This window comes from Pantherophis guttatus, chromosome 4 (genome assembly GCF_059756535.1).
Source record: "Pantherophis guttatus breed Tessera chromosome 4, ASM5975653v1, whole genome shotgun sequence".
Taxonomy (NCBI): Eukaryota; Metazoa; Chordata; class Lepidosauria; order Squamata; family Colubridae; genus Pantherophis; species Pantherophis guttatus.
The window spans coordinates 153,315,115-153,328,710 of NC_142066.1; the positions used below are offsets into that span (position 1 = coordinate 153,315,115).

At 41.0% G+C, this 13,596-nt stretch overlaps 1 protein-coding gene and 1 long non-coding RNA gene across 2 annotated transcripts in view; one reads left to right on the forward strand and one right to left on the reverse strand.

The window, feature by feature from the left end:
• Positions 1-1,324: 1,324 nt before the first annotated feature.
• Positions 1,325-13,596, reverse strand: part of LOC117654782 (solute carrier family 22 member 13-like) — a 28,130-nt gene continuing 15,858 nt past the window's right edge. Inside the window, exons 6-10 of the mRNA XM_060683294.2 lie at positions 12,021-12,115; positions 9,868-10,082; positions 8,071-8,179; positions 2,987-3,196; positions 1,325-1,914 (exon numbers count right to left, since the gene is read on the reverse strand). Coding sequence (XP_060539277.2) covers positions 1,818-1,914; positions 2,987-3,196; positions 8,071-8,179; positions 9,868-10,082; positions 12,021-12,115 — 726 coding nt within the window. The 3' untranslated portion in view covers positions 1,325-1,817. The remainder of the gene's footprint in view (positions 1,915-2,986; positions 3,197-8,070; positions 8,180-9,867; positions 10,083-12,020; positions 12,116-13,596) is intronic.
• The window catches only part of LOC148114390 (uncharacterized), a 51,749-nt gene continuing 43,790 nt past the window's right edge, over positions 5,638-13,596 (forward strand). The window contains exon 1 of the long non-coding RNA XR_015734133.1: positions 5,638-5,675. This is a non-coding gene — a long non-coding RNA (uncharacterized LOC148114390). The remainder of the gene's footprint in view (positions 5,676-13,596) is intronic.

Below are 13,596 nucleotides of genomic sequence, written 5' to 3' on the forward strand. Positions count from 1 at the left end.
CAACTTGATAAAATTCGATATACAGACCAAGCAGGAAGCTTGTAAGAGCTCTTTGTAGCTCCTCAGGTTATGAGTTGTCCTTATATTGCCAATGGTGTCCTTCAGGATTCATCTTACATTGTAGATGTCCTACAGGCTAATGATTCACAGATGACCATCAACACAGCTGTATACTTATATTTTTTATTATTGTCAGCCCCCCCCCCCAAAAACACCAAGAAAGACACACAACTTCTGAGCAATTTCCTTTATTGTTCCTCATCCATAGACAGAACTCTTGGTACACTAAAGCAATTGTGCTTGCATCACTAAAGACATGCTCTGAGAACTTGACCTCACAACTGAAGTATCTACACTTTGATGTTTTATGGTCCTACGTTCCACTACAATTGTCCATTCAAGATCATTCCCCAACTCATCCTTGTTCATCTGCTGTCTTAAACCGACAGCTACTGATCATTTAAATGACCGCTATTGATTCTTTACTGATTGCTACAGAGAAGTTCCCTGAAGATGGGCTTCAGCAAGAGTCCGAAAGCTCAGGAGACAAAACCTCTGGACACAGTGACCAACCCAGGTTAGATCCTGCAACATTATCCTAGGACAGGTATATTTGCCTTCATTCCTGAGCTACTGATCATATTTAACTTCTCATGGAATGTTTTATGCAGGTTGCCCCATTAGCTTGGGACAACCAATTTTTCTGTATTGTTTTGATATTTTTATCCTAAGATGATTGTCCTCCTTCACCACCAAACCAGCATTTCTTAGCTTCATTTTTGTTGGCATTCACCATCCATTTTTCTTTCTTTTTTTTTTATTTGACTTATATCAAATTTTTTTAAAGAAACATTTTTCTCCTAAAGGAAGCTTTATGTAGTAGTAAAATGTTTCTATGTTTTTTGTTATGGGTGACATTCAGACAAAAAAAAAATCAAAGAATTCCAGAGATTTGGATGTGACAAACTTGAAGAACAACAATTGAAGAATACGAATGTTTTTTTCCTTTTAAAAAAAACAGAGCCAAAGACAGGGACAGAGAAAGCAAAATGCGGATCTGAAAAGGTGGATAATTTGGATTGGGAACATCTGGGAAGAATGAGCCACATGAAAACTCCTGGTCTCATTTCAGAATAGGAGGTCCTGACCTGCAATTTCCCTAAAAAAAAGAAGAAGAAAACTACCTCTGCAATTGCTAATTGCCTATCTAGTTCCATGAGGTGCAGATTTTAAAGGTAAAGTAGAAAAGCCCCATGGCAAAGAACCAGGTTTAATCTCCAAAATAGAAAAAGGGTTTCTGAATTCGAGAGAATTGCTGGATGTCTTGTAATAGATTTACACCTGTTTGTTTTATTTATTTATTTTCTTCTGCTTTGCATGTTGTTACAGAATTAACCCATGAATGATAAACTACTGTTTAAACTGGTTTCCCTTTTTTTTTAAAGCTAACAATTCTAACTAAAAAAAAGAACTTTAAATAGAATCACTGAGTTGGCGATTACAGTAAGGATCGATTAATCATTATTAACAAAAGAAGTCCCATTGAAAGTAAGTAAGAAGTCCCATTGAAAGTACTCAATGTACACATTATGATAAACCATGGTTTCTTGTTTAAACCAGCAGCGGCTGACTTTATCCATCACTTTATGGCCTGGATCACACTAAGCCATGAACTGTGTTATGTTGTAGCCTAATGTGTGAAAATTTACTCTCTAACCAAGCCCACCAACCTTTACCTGCTCTGCTTACAATACAGAGAAATCTACCATTTTTTCTCCAATTGTATCCTTGACATGCTGAGTTAATCCATCACTGATTTAGAAATGTGTGGTTGTAATCCTTTCACTAATACAACTGCCTTTATTTGGTTTTGTACATCCATTTTCCACGCTGTCATTGGTTTCCTTGTTCTTCCTAAAAATGAGAAAAGTTAAAAACAGTTAGATTTCATTATACATAATATAGGTAAGTCCTCGACTTACAACAGTTAATTTAGTGACCGTTCAAAGTTACAACAGCATTGAAAAAAGCGACTTATGACCATTTTCCACACAACCACTGTGGCATCCCCATGGTCACGTGTTCAAAATTCAGAAGCATGGCCACTGACTCACATTTATGACGGTTGCAGTATTCTGGGATCCCACGATCCCTTCTTGCAACCTCCTGACAAAGTCAATGCAGAAGCCGCATTCATTTAACAATTGTTTTGTTAACAACAACTGCAGTGATTCACTTAACAACCATGGCAAGAAAAATCATAAAATGGGGCAAAACTCACTTAATAAATGTCTCACTTGGCAACAGAAATTTTGAACTCAATTATGGTCATAAGTCAAGGACTACCCATACTTCCACAAAGGAGAAGCTGTGAGGATCTCCTTCAAGTCAAAACCTTCATTCATTTGGGCTCCTTAATGCTCTCTGAGCTTAGCTGTTTTCTTGTAGACGTTTTATTACCCAAACTGATTACATCATCAGTGCTAGTAAGTGCTAGTAAGGAATGGTGAGAATATAAAGCATCAAGCCTTCTGCCGCCGAGAGCCTCCCACCAGCCAGTACGCTCCCACAAAGAGGGGCTCCTCCGGGTGCCGTCGGCCAAACAATGTCGACTGGCGGCCCCCAGGGGGAGAGTTTTCTCTGTGGGGGCACCTGTCCTCTGGAACGACCTCCCCCCGGAGATACGGACGATTCAGGATCTACGTACTTTCCGTTGGGCCCTCAAAATTTTTTTATTTCATCAAGCCAGGCTGGCCTAACTCTCCAATGGTGTAATTTTAATTTTAATTTTAAATGGGGGATTTTAACTGTCGGGCCAAATTGTTTAATATATTTTAAATTGTTTTTAAATTTTGTATTCTATGTTTTTTAACCTATGGCTGTTCACCACCCTGAGTCCTTCGGGAGAAGGGCGATATATAAATTTCAATATTAAATTAAATTAAATTAAATTAAAGCAAACACCAGATTTCCCCATGGACCTTGCCTTCGTTTGTGGGTCAGGTCATCTACACAATCGGGCAGTTCCTTGCCAAGTGTCTCCGGAAGAAGGAGAGAAAAGACCCCACCAAGGACAGCTGCACTTCCGAAGACCGCCACAGGCAGTGAGGTGTTGTATTTCCCCAGGAGACCAACCAATGGGGAGATGATTCCAGCTACTCTGGCTGTCATCTGACATACTCCGAGTCCAGACTGCCTGGTATGGAAGCAAAAGAGAGAGTAGATGAAACCAAAGAAAGTGGAAGTGGTTTCATCCAACAGGGTGAATGTTATTTTGCTGGGTTTCCTGAAGATGGCCATTTCCTAGAATTACAGATTAACAGAGTTGGAAGGGACCTTGTAGGTCATCTAGTCCAACCCCCACCCACTCAAGCAGGAGACCCTACACCAGTGATTGCTTATCTTTTTGCCATCGCGTGCCAGGAAGGGGGGGGGAGATTCGCGTGTGTGTGTGCCCACACCCATAATTTTATGCGGGCCATTTCAGGCCTCCGGAGGATCTCCGAGCAGGTGGGGAAGGCTGTTTTTGCCCTCCCCAGATGCATAGAGAGGATCTGGATCCAGGTGAGAAAGAAAAACGGGCCTTCCCCACTCACCCCAGGCCCTCCGGAGGCAGGAAACAGCCTGTTTCCCTACTTCTGGTGGGCCCAGAAGGCCCGAAAATCAGCTAGCATGTGCACCAGAGCTACGCGTGCCACAGGTTCGCCATCACAGCCCTACACCATCTCTGACAAATGGCAGTCCAGTCTCTTCTTGAAAGTCTTAAATTCACGAATCTGGTAGCACATTTTCCACTCATTTCATTAAAAGGAGCCGCAGCTCACAAAAACTTCTGCCTTTTAATAAAATAGATATGGAAAAAGTGCTAGCAATAGCAATAGCACTTATATACCACTTCACAGTGCTTTTACAGCCCTCTCTAAGCGGTTTACAGAGTCAGCCTATGGCCCCCATCTGGGTCCTCATTTTACCTACCTCGGAAGGATGGAAGGCTGAGTAAACCTGGGTTGCTAGTAGCCGCCTCCTGATTTTTGCCACTGTAGACCAACGTGATCAATCATTAGTTTGGTAGAGTGCTTAAGGCACTAGGCCAAAAAGTAGGAGGCCATGAGTTCAAGTCCTGCCTTAGCCATGAAAGCTGGCTGGTGATTTTGAGCCGAGTCCCTCTCTCTCAGCCCAACCCACCTCACAGAGTTGTTGTTGTGGGGAAACTAAGAGGAGGAGGGTGTGTTGGATGTTTTCTCTACCTTGAGTAATTTGTAAAAATATTAAAGGTGGGATACAAAGTAATATAGGTGGTCCTTGACTTGCAACAGTTCATTTAGTGACCGTTCTAAGTTACAACGGCATTGAAAAAAGTGACTTAGGACCGTTTTTTCACACAACCATTGTAGCATCCTCATGGTCACGTAATCAATATTCAGACTCTGAGCAAGCGACTCATATTTATGACGGTTGCAGTGTCCCGGGGTCACGCGATCCCCTTTTGCAACTTTCTGAAGAGAAAAGCCAGATTCACTTAACAACGGTGTTACTAATTTAACACCTGCAGTGCAGTGTGTACTGCACAATGATAACAACTGTGCCCGGAAAGTTCGTAAAAGGAGGCAAAACTGACTTAACAAATGTCTCACTTAACAACATAAATGTTGGGCTCGACTGCGGTCATAAGTCGAGGACCACCTGTAAAACAGCCAGTGGGAAAACCTTCACAGCAGTGCAATGTTCTGCAGTTTGGACGGATAGCTAAATTCCCCCTACTTTCTCTTCCTACCTCCCTCAACCCTTGAGTAGCTGGTAACTCGTGAGTTACCCGGATTGTGGGGGCAATAAGCTGACTTTGTATAAAAAAGAACACCACTTTGGGGGGGGGGGGGCGAAAGCCCTACTAAGCAGGTATATACAAAAGTATGAAGGCTATTGCTTAATGCATCGTAAGCCACCCTGAGTCTCCGGAGAAAGGGCGGCATATAAATCGAACCAATAAATAAATAAATAAATAACTCAAACAGTAGCTGACAACTCCGATTGGGGAGGGAGGGATCCGTGCTGTGAAGCTCAGAGAGGCCCCCCACTCTTCACCCCTACTCAGTTGCCATCACCGGTCAGCTACTCTTCAGATTAAAATCTGGATTAGTGATGATAAAAAAACCCAGTAGGAAAAGTCAAATGATTTGCAGGATCAGGCCCAGAGAGAGGGGAAGGGAGGGAGGTGCCTGTATGTCAGTCAGCAGGTCAAAAAACAGACACTTCAGGGAGCATTCCCTTTATTGTGGTCAGGTATTGTGGCAAAAAGGTGAAAGTCTGTCCCAATTTCTCCCTGGGCCTCTTGAGAGGCAACGGATTTGAAATGGGGGCTGCTGTTGTCCTATTTGGTAGATCAGATAGGAAACTCAAGCCTACAAAGGTTTCATTAACAGTATCTTGCAAGCCTGAGAAATAAAATTATGTTTTCTTTATCTGCCTATTCTCTTGGCTGAGAAAAAGCCCTTTTTTCTCAGGGTTGTTCCTGCATACCATTTGAACTTTCTCATGCTTTCAGCTTTACCAGACCCAGTAATTATTTCATCTCTCCTTCCCTTCCCCCCTTCATCAAGGTCAGAGATAATTATTCCGCTCTTGAGCAGCCTCAGCTGATCAGTAGCAGCTGGCCAGATTATACCATCGGAATCAAGGTCAGTGAATCACATCATTTGGCACCTGAGCAAAATTGACTTTTCAGTTTTAATCAGAACGGAGCTGGGAGGGACCTTGGAGGTCCTCTAGTCCAGCCCCCTGTTCAAGCAGGAGACCTTACACCATTTCAGACAAATGGCTGTCCAATCTCTTTTTTAAAACCTACAGGGATGATCTACCCACAACTTCTGGAGGCAACTTCTATCCCACTGTTTAATTGTCCTCACTGTTAAAAAGTTTTTCCTTAATTCCAGGTTGCTTCTCTCCTTGATTAATTTCCATCCATGTTTTTTGTCCTGCCTTACAGGTGCTTTGGGAAATAAGTTGACCCCCCCTCTCCTTTGTGGCAGCCCCTCACATATTGAAATGCTGCTATCATGTCACCCCTAATCCTTCTTTTCTCTAGACTAGCCAAACTCAAATCCTGCAACCGTTCTTCATATCTTTTAATCTCTAGGCCTTTTAATCATCCTAGTTGCTCTTCTCTGCACTTTCCCAAAGCCTCAACATATTTTTGTGATGTGATGTGACCAAAGAGCCATGGTGGTGCAGTGGTTAGAGTGCAGTACTGCAGCTACTTCAGCTGACTGCTAGTTCAGCAGATCAGCAGATCAAATCTCACCGGCTCAAGGTTGACTCAGCCTTCCATCCTTCTGAGGTGGGTAAAATGAGGACCCAGATTGTTGGGGGGCAATATGCTAATGCTAATGCAGTATGCTAATATGCAATATGCTATATGCTAACTTTGTAAACCGCTTAGAGAGGGCTGTAAAGCACTATGAAGCGGTATAGAAGTCTAAAACTAGATGCTGTATTCCAGGCATAGTTTAAAAAAATATAGCCTCAGGAGGGAAATAATATATTACGTTCATCCTAAAAGATTAAAGACCACCTTAAAGGGGTCTGGGGCAAGATATAAGACAAAGAAATTGGAGCCTTGGTAGCACAGTGGACTAATGGACTGTTATTAACTGTTATTAACATCTGCTGCTTGCAATTACTGCAAGTTCAAATCCCACCAGGCTCAAGGTTGACTCAGCCTTCCATCCTTTCTAAGGTAGGTAAAATGAGGACCCAGTTTGTGGGGGCAATAAGCTGACTTTGTATAAATATACAAAAGGATGAAGGCTATTGCTTAACACATTGTAAGCCACCCTGAGTCTCCGAAGAAGGGCGGCATATAAATTAAAGCAAAAAAATGAATAAATAAATTGTTGCCTGTGTTTTTCTCTGGTCCATGTGAAGAAAGCCCCACAGAACTGGGTTTATTACTGGTGGAAGAAAACTAAGAACATAAAGCATGGAATGTAGAATCAAAGGGCTGGGAGGGACCTCAGAGGTCTTCTAGTCTAACCCCCTGGTCAAGGCATGAGAGCTTATACTACCCCAGACAATTGGTTGTCCGGTCTCTTTTTGAAAACTTCCAGTGATGGAGCTCCCACAACTTCTGGAGGCAAGCTGTTTCATTGATTAATTCTTCTCACTGTCAGGAAATTTCTCCTTAATTGCAAGTTGGCTCTTTCTTTAACTCATTGCCTTCAGGTGCTTTGGATAACTACTGGAAGGCAGTTATCATTTCACCCCCTAATTCTTCCCTATTCATCGACTAAGAGGTAGTTTCAAGATCACATGATGTGATAGTACTTAATTATAATGCTTGGGTAAGCATTACCCAAGCATTATAATTAAGCATTATATTACCAAGCATTATACACTGCTCAAAAAACTAAAGGGAACACAAGCAGAAGACATCCGAGATCTGAATGAATGAAATAGCCTTATTAAATACTTCGTTCATTACATACAGTCGTTTTGTGTTCCCTTTAGTTGTTTGAGCAGTATATTACCACACTTGTAATATTGCATTCAGTTTTGATTACCATGATTCAAAAAACATGTTGAGACCCTGAAAAGAGTGCAGAGAAGAGCAACAAAAATGATTGAGGGCTGGAGGCTAAGCCACAGGATGAATAATTAAGGGAACTGAGAATGTCTAACCTAACAAAGAAAAGGCTTAAGGGGTTGACATGATAGCAGTCTTCCAATATCTCAAGGGCTGCCACAAAGAAGAGGGAGTCAAGCTATTCTCCAAAGCACCTGAAGGCAGGACAAGGAGCAATGGGTGGAAACTAATCAAGGAGAGAAGCAATCTAGAATTAAGGAGAAATTCCCCAACAAAACAATTAATCAGTGGAGCAATTTGCCTCCAGAAATTGTAGGTGCTACAACATTGGAAGTTTTAAAGAAGAGTTTGGACAGCCATTCGTCTGAAATGGTCTCCTGCTCAAGCAACGGGGGTGGACTAGAAGACCTCCAAGGCCCCATCCAACTCTGTTATTCTTTTAGACCTAAGGCATTTTTAAATTTTGCTTGTGGTTGTTTACGTAGCCTCACCGGATAATAGTTGGGAACAGCTCTGCAGAATATACATAGGATGTTGAAAACGATCCTGCCATGGTAAACTTTCCAAGGACAGCCAGCATTGTGATTACCACAGGTAAATCTGGAAAGAAAAACCCGGAGATGAAGAGACAGAAAATCAGAAATAAAAGAGGAGATAACAACAAAATATTCTGAATTTAAGAGGCCCCCTTTTTCATTCTGTATTTTCCAGTAGATATGATCCATAGTGATTGGCTACAATTACAGGTAATCCTTGATTTACAACCATTTTTAAAGGGTTCTCTTTTAAGTTACAAAGAGCACTGAAAAAAGTGACTTATGACTGTTTTACAGACTTATGACCATTGCAGGATCTCCATGGTCCCGTGATCAACATTCAGAGGCTTGGCAACTGGCTCATACTTTTTTTAAAAAGTTTATTTAAGTTTTATTAAGTTGCATAGTAATACAATACATGAACTATCGGTTAGACAGTGTTAATATAAATACAGATTGAATACATTCTTAGCTTATTATATCTCATATTTTACTCCCTTATTTAGGTATCTAAGTTGTTCCTTTTCCTTTCTTTATTCTATCTTCCAACTGGCTCGTATTTATGATAGTTTCCCTGTCCCAACGTCATGTGATTATCTTTTGTAACTTTCCCAGTCATCTTTTGACAAGCAAAGTCAATGGGGGAAAGCCAGATTTACTTAACGACTGCACAGCTCGCTTAACAACTACACTGATTTACTTAACAGCTGTGGCAATATATATATATATATATATATATATATATATATATATATATGTATGTATGTATGTATGTATGTATGTATGTATGTATGTATGTATATGTATATGTATATGTGTATATATATATATATATATATATATATATATAATATGTATATGTATATGTATATGTATATGTATATGTATATGTATATTTATATGTATATGTATATTCTTACTTCTTCGTAGGATTTATGTGTGTTTTTCCTCTAGCCAGGTTTTTCCTATGTAACCAAGGTTTTTCTGCAGCCCTAGCTCAGTAGAATCACATCCACTCGATTCTGGGCTTTTTTCTTTTCTGGCAGCCAGCAAGTCTCTCACCTGGCAGCAGGAACTTGCTGGCTGCCAGAAAAGAAAAAAGCCCAGAATCGAGTGGATGTGATTCTACTGAGCTAGGGATGCAGAAAAACCTTGGTTACATAGGAAAAACCTGGCTAGAGGAAAAACATATATATATAAAATGGGGCGAGACTCACTTAACAACTGTCTCGCTTAACAACAGAAACTTTGGGCTCAGTTTTGGTCGTAAGTCAAGGACTGCCTATATCTCTATTTAACAGTATTTCAGATTTACAAATTAACAGAGTTGGAAAGGTCCTTGGAGGTCATCTAGTCCAACCCCATCCTATCATCCAAGCAGGAGACCCTACACCATTTCTGACCAATGGCAGTCCAGTCTCTTCTTGAAAGCCTCCAGTGATGAAGCTCCCACAACTTCTGAAGGCAACTTCTGTTCCATCGGTTAATTGCTCTCACTGTCAGAAATTTTATCATTTTTAGCTTGAATCTCTCCTTGTTCAGTTTCCATCCATTATTCCTTGTCTGGTCTTCAGGTGCTTTGGAAAATAGCTTGACCCCCCCCCTCCTCTCTGTGGCAGCCCCTCAAATATTGGAAGACTATTGGAAAAAGTATTGGAAGATCCTGTCTCCCCTGGTCCTTTGGGCTCAGCTATGGTAATCAATCAAACTGGGAATGTGGGAATCCCTGGATGCTCTTAATTGAAAACACACCTTTGGGGACAGCAATGATCAGAAGGGAAAAGGTCCCCCCTAGGAGGAGGCAAAGTGACTGGCACTTCTTCCTTCCCAAACGCTGCATCAGGAAGACGGAAAGGATCCGGGCGGGGATTTCAACCGCCCCGAAGATGACCTGCGTCAGGTAAATATTCAGGCCGAAGCTGCCAACATTCAGGCTTAATCCATAGTAGGCCAAACTATTGACAAACCTAAGAGAAGAAAGGAATGAAAGAAGGAAGGAAGAAGAGGGGGAGGGGGAGGAAAGAGAGAGAGAGAGGAACAAAAGAGAGGAAGGATGGAAGAAATGAGAGGGGAAAGAAAGGGAAGGAAGGAGAAAAAGAAATGAGAAAGAAAAGGAAGGGAGGAGTAATGGAGGGAAGGAGGGGAGAGAGAGAAGAATGAAAGGAATGGTGGAAGAAATGAAGGGGAGGAAGAAAAGAAAAGGAAGGAAGGAAGGAAGGAGAAATTGTTACCATTAAAAGGAGAATGTACAACATAAAGTTGATAAATGCTACATTTTCTTTTCCTATTCCACAAATCAATGCTATTTTTACAGGGATATATGAAAAACTTGCGGGAGAGGCATTTAAATAATTAAAAACATAGTCCTACACTTACGACTATTCATTTAGCAACTGTTGGAAGTTACAACCATGCTGAAAAAAGGAGACTTATGACTTCTCCTCGCGCCTATGGCTTTTGTAGCATTTCTGTGGTCACTCGATCGCAGTTCAAGCACTTGGCAATTGGCATGTATTTATCACAATTACAATGTCCTTGAGTTATGTGAATGCTGTCTGTAACCATCCCAGCCGGCTTCCAGCAAGAAAAGTCAATAGGGAAAGCCAGATTCATTTAATGACCATGTGATTCACTTTACAATTGCAGCAGAGGTGGGTTTCAGCAGGTTCTGACCAGTTCGGGAGAACCGGTAGTGGACATTTTGAGTAGTTCGGAGAACCGGTAGTAAAAATTCTGACTGGCCCCGCTCGCATCTATTCTCTGCCTCCCAAGTCCCAGCTGATCGGGAGGAAATGGGGATTTTGCAGTAACCTTCCCTTGGAGTGGGGTGGGAATGGATATTTTACAGTATCCTTCCCCTGCCGTGCCCACCAAGCCATGCCATGCCCACCAAGCCACGCCCACAGAATCGGTAGTAAAAACTTTTGAAACCCACCACTGGATTACAGTGATTAATTTAACAACTGCGGCAAAAAGTTTGTAAAATCAGGTATCATTCATCAATCACTTCACTTAGCGATAGATGTTCCAGTTTCAATTGTGGTCATAAACTGAGGACAATTGATATGAATAGGAGGCTTGATAAGCAAATCTCCCTTACTCTTTCTCTCAAATTACTTTCACCTTAAATTTATTTAAATAAAAGAGAATATTTGTAGCTCAGGGTTGAAATGAAGGGTCCTTGCTGCTCTCTGAGCTTGGTTGGTTTTTTTGTAGACATTTTATTACCTAAATTAAATAACATTATCCCCATTCCTTACTAGCACTGATGGCATTACCTAATTTGAGTAAATTAGGTACCCACCCCTCAAATTTATTTGCTTCTCCTGCCTAAAAACAATGGCAGCTAGAAATGTTGAAACAGAAAAGTTACGCCTGGAAATTCCAGGAATTGGGTAAAGAGAGCTGACTTTGGGGAAAGTAAGAGGGGGAGGCATTAATGAGGGTCTTAGAGACGAGCATCTCTAAATCCTAGGATGATTTTCAGTTTTCAATTATTTCACCCTACAACAATAATGTAGTATTTCTGGAATTCTTGCCATGTCCATTTCTTGATTTGGCCAACATCCAAGGGACGTTACCAATCTCTCTGAGATTGTCTCTTCCTCATTTTACATTAAACAAAATCGTGGGATTATTTTGAGTTCGTTTTTCACACTGCCTTCCTGTTTCTGACTGGTGGTGTCTCTTATCCGTGTTTCTTCTTAACAACCCTTTGATACCTTCTCCAAGGTCACTTTCAAATTCTTTTATTGAGTGGGAAATTGGGCATGATTAGCCCCTTTAGATTAACATTTTTTTTTCCCCTGCAGGAAGATGAATCTTCTGAATCCCCTTTTTGAGTTGGAAATTGTTATTTTCATCCAAGCGTTTGATTCCATCTAGGAAAGACACAATATACTTACCAGATTAGGGAAATGACCAGGGTCATCTTTGCTAGTTGGGAGTTTCTAACGAGATCCAAAATCGTAGAAGAGTTGGATTTCTGTTCAGGTTTTAGCTTTATTAAAAGATGAGAAATTGAAAGAATAAAAGTGAGAAGGAGAATGTCTCTTTTTCATTTTTACTATTCAGGGAATTAGCTTCCCTCTTGTTGAACCACAACTAAGAATAGAATAGAATAACAGAGTTGGAAGGGACCTTGGAGGTCTTCTAGTCCAACCCCCTGCTCAGGCAGGAAACCCTACACCACTTCAAACAAATGGTTATCCAACATCTTCTTAAAAACTTCCAGTGTTGGAGTATTTACAACTTTTGGAGGCAAGTCGTTCCACTGATTAATCGTTCTCACTGTCAGGAAATTTCTCCTTAGTTCTAGGTTGCTTCTCTCCTTGATTAGTTTCCATCCATTATTCCTTGTTTTGCCTTCAGGTGCTTGGAGAAGAGCTTGACTCCCTCTTCTTTGTGGCAGCCCCTGAGATATTGGAAGACTGCTATCATGTCTCCCTACTCCTTCTTTTCATTAAACTAGACAGACCCAATTCCTGCAACCGTTCTTCATATGTTTTAGCCTCCAGTCCCCTAATCATCTTTGTTGCTCTTCTCTGCACTCTTTCTAGAGTCTCAACATCTTTTTCACATCGTGGCGACCAAAACTGGATGCAGTATTCCAAGTGTGGCCTTCCCAAGGCCTTATAAAGTGGTATTAACACTTCACGTGATCTTGATTCTATCCCTCTGTTAATGCAGCCTAGAACTGTGTTGGCTTTTTTGGCAGCTGCTGCACATGACTGGCTCATATTTAAATGGTTGTCCACTAGGACTCCAAGATCCCTCTCACAGTTACCACTATTGAGCAAGGTACCACATATACGGTACCTGTGCATATTGTTTTTCTTGCCTAAAGGATAATCCTCGACTTACAGTAGTTCATTTAGCAACCATTCAAAGATACAACAGCACTGAAAAGAGCGACTTATGACTGTTTTTCACACTTATGACCATTGCAACATCCCCATGGTCACGTGATCAAAATTCAGATGCCTGGCAACTGCCTCATATTTATGACGGTTGCAGTGTCCCAGGGTCATGTGATCCCCTTTTGCGGACCTTCTCAAAAGCAAAGTCAATGGGGAAGCCAGATTCACTTAACAACCATTTTACTAACTTAACAACTGCAGTGATTCACTTAACAACTGGGGCAAGAAAGATCGTAAAATGGGGCAAAATTCACTACATATACATCTGGAGAACCCAGAGTGAGATGGAGCTCATTAAATGGCAGATTTGAGTGTGTGTGATTGCCGAAGGGCGGGGTTTATTATTATTTTATTATTATTTATTATTTTTATTTTTGCCTGCATTGTGTTTTTACTGGCTGTAAGCCGCCTAGAATGACTGTGAGCGAGTAGGCAGCTATATAAATTATTTAAATAAATAAAATAAGTGAGAAGCAAAATGTCTTCTTTTTTCTCAAGGGAAAAAATATATCCAACTGCCTTTTAAAAAAGCATCTTTGAGACAAGCAATACCTGCATAACT